A 2,886-nucleotide genomic window follows, 5' to 3' on the forward strand; every position below is an offset into this window, starting at 1 on the left:
GGGACGAACCTAACTTCGAAGATTGAACTGTTGCACTCTAACTCACTGAGTGTGGCGATCTATTTCTTTGAAGTGGGTCCGTCCACTTAACCAATTCAATCATTTAAGCTTTCATTTCATGGGATCGTATTGAAAAATCTTTTCAAAGTTTCGACACTAAGACATTAAATATCCAATTCGGTACCAATTTTGGGCGTTATGAGGGTGCTAACCCTTCCTCGTGCGTAACCGACTTCCCAACTTAATTTCTCAAAATTCGTAGACCAAAAATAGTTGTTTTCAAGGTGATCCGATCACACCTCAACAAAAATCAGTGGCGACTCCCATTTTCATTTTCAAAGTCGATCCCCATTTTTACCTTAAAGTTGACTCTTTTTAAAAAAAAAAGATAAATAAAAAAATGGTTTCGACAGCTTGGCGACTCCACTGGGGACCATAGGAGAGTCAAGCCGAAAAATTGATTGTTTTCTGTCTTATCGTCGAAAATTAAAAATTTAATTTGAAAAATTACGATCCTTTCTTTGCATTTTTTTGTATGATTACTGTTTTATACCTTGGCATCATATTGCGTAAGACTGTTTAGTCTTGTCCTTTTAAGTGGGAGTGAGAAGCTACTCCTTCGTGAGGTTTTCACCTATGTGCAGGATAGTGAATCACTTTCAAGATACATCCGTACCTATGTCTTCATGAGATTTTCATCTCCGTGCAGCCATAGGAAAATGTATTCCCCTGAACCGAACTCGGTCTGTATGAGCCTATAATGGGTGAGGATCGAGGAATCTACTGGTTCGGATACCTCAGCTTTAGAACCAAACCCCATATAGTGGACTTAGAAGCTCAACCTAGTTAGAACTATTCCAATCTCTCGTGATTGCCCAGATAGATGATTGTGTTTCTTATACTTACTTTGAATTTTGTTTTTGTGTTGTACTAACTTGTTTATGTTTTGTTGATATTGTTGCATGCCACTGCATATTTCAAAGAGTGTCGATTCAAGTTCAGTTACTAAATTAGAAAACCATCATGGCAAACGAATTTCTTGATAAAGTGGAGGATAACGCCATTGTCCATATATGGTTAGAGAATGTGCAATTGGAGAAAGGAGACAGTTTAGCTAAGGGATATGTGTCAGAGCTTTGGGACTACACTCGTATTAGTGTGACGCAAAATAGCCTTCAGGAGTTAAATGAGATTTGGGATCGGTGGAATGATGAAACCAAGCAGTTGTTCTACACTAATTATGGGGACTTGCCGTACTTACTTAACATTAAGGTGGATGAAAGACTGTTTCGCGCTCTCGCTCAATATTGGAATCCTGCATATAGCTGTTTTACGTTTGGGAACGTAGATTTGGTGCCCACAGTGGAGAAATATACAGCTTTACTATACTGCCCTAGGCTTCAGGTTGATAAAGTATATTCCAGAGCCGCTTATGTCCCAGCATTTTGGAAGAAATTAATGAGTATTACCAGAATGAGCGAACAATAGATCACGGCCAGGATCAAACAGAAGGGCGAGTGTAAATGTATCCTATGGAAAAATTTGCGAGACTTGATCCTAGAACATCCTGATGGGAAAAAGAAGGTTGATGTGTTTGCTTTGAGTATCTACGGGTTAGTGATTTTCCCTAAAGCTTTGGGGCATGTTGACGAAGCGGTTTCAGATCTTTTTGATCGGTTGGGTAAAAGGGTCACGCCTGTTCCTGCAATTTTGGCTGAAACGTTTAGATCTTTGAATGCATGTAGGCGAGCTGGTGAAGGAAGATTTATAGGTTGTACGCAATTGTTGATAGCTTGGTTCCATAGTCATTTCTGGAAGGTCGACAAAGTTTCGTATCGGGTTTTCTCTGGGCATTACTCCCCGTTAAAAGAGATAGTGGCTATGCCAAGAAGGGACGACATATCAGAAGAAAATTGGATAGCAATTCTGTAAAATCTTCAAGAGGATGATGTGGAGTGGAGAGCTGCTTGGTTGATTCCTGATGGAATTCTCTACCGTTGTAGAAGTTTTGACTGGGTTTCGTTGCTTGGGATTTGGGGAGCCGTTGGGTATGCACCTTTACTGGTCCTAAGGCAATATAATTCAAGACAGTTTGTGCAGGCAACATATGGTTTAGCTCAATGTGAGTTCTCGTACCGAGGAGATAATTACAAGAAAAAGGTGAAAGAAATTTCTCAGGCTTGGAATCAGGTTCACAGGATGAAAATGCTAGCTGTGAGTGACAACTCCAGAGTCCGGTGAGTGGCGACGTAAAAGAATTAATGATAACATTCCGGAGTTAAACTTGGAGGGTGTTCGACCAATGGAAGAGTACCTACAAGTGATCCCATCAGAGTTGGAGATTATAAAACAAGATTTTGAAAAGAGGAATTTAGAACTTGAAAATAAAATAGAGCGGTTGGAAGAAGAGAAGATGCATTTGAGGCTAGACGTTGACGTCCAAAAGTTAGAAGCTGAAAAATTAAAGAAGGGGAAGAATAAAGTAGAGGAGGATCTGGATAGCTTAAAGACAGACTACAAAAGGCTACGAGTATCAATGAGAACTGCTTGGCTGGGAAAGACTTCAGAGCAGTGGCGACAGGAGATCCAGGAAGAAAGAAACAAAGCCAATCGGTGGGAAAGAAAGTCCCGGGAGTCTCAAGTTCAGAAAGAGACCTTAGAACGGCAGGTGTTAGAGACTCAAAACTATCAAGCGGACTTAAAAGCTAGAATAGCAAAACTCGAGATATCTCTTACTGCGTATAGAAGTCGTAATTCTGTAGTGGAATTAAAGACAAGTCTGTGCAAGATTGAAGAAATGAAAAAGAAGATAGAAGAATTGGAGTACGCATTACAAGGCTGTAGACAACGGATCGAATCCTTGGAAGGAAATGAGGAGCATTGGAG

At 40.3% G+C, this 2,886-nt stretch overlaps 1 protein-coding gene across 1 annotated transcript; it reads left to right on the top strand.

Annotated features, from left to right (window-relative positions):
• The first annotated feature begins 1,023 nt into the window (after positions 1-1,023).
• Positions 1,024-2,241, top strand: LOC105784851 (uncharacterized). The gene is made up of 3 exons (XM_012610773.1): positions 1,024-1,462; positions 1,562-1,928; positions 2,004-2,241. Exons 1-3 carry the CDS (start codon positions 1,024-1,026, stop codon positions 2,239-2,241), a joined length of 1,044 nt encoding a protein of 347 aa, XP_012466227.1.
• Positions 2,242-2,886: the final 645 nt, after the last annotated feature.

Source organism: Gossypium raimondii, chromosome 7, assembly GCF_025698545.1.
Source record: "Gossypium raimondii isolate GPD5lz chromosome 7, ASM2569854v1, whole genome shotgun sequence".
Lineage (NCBI taxonomy): Eukaryota > Viridiplantae > Streptophyta > Magnoliopsida > Malvales > Malvaceae > Gossypium > Gossypium raimondii.

Coding starts and splice junctions, on each gene's coding strand:
- LOC105784851 (XM_012610773.1), top strand. CDS start 1,024: ATGGCAAACGAATTTCTTGATAAAGTGGAGGATAACGCCATTGTCCAT. Junction 1,463..1,561: donor ATTTTGGAAGAAATTAATGA/GTATTACCAGAA, acceptor ACTTGATCCTAG/AACATCCTGATGGGAAAAAG. Junction 1,929..2,003: donor GAAAATTGGATAGCAATTCT/GTAAAATCTTCA, acceptor CTACCGTTGTAG/AAGTTTTGACTGGGTTTCGT.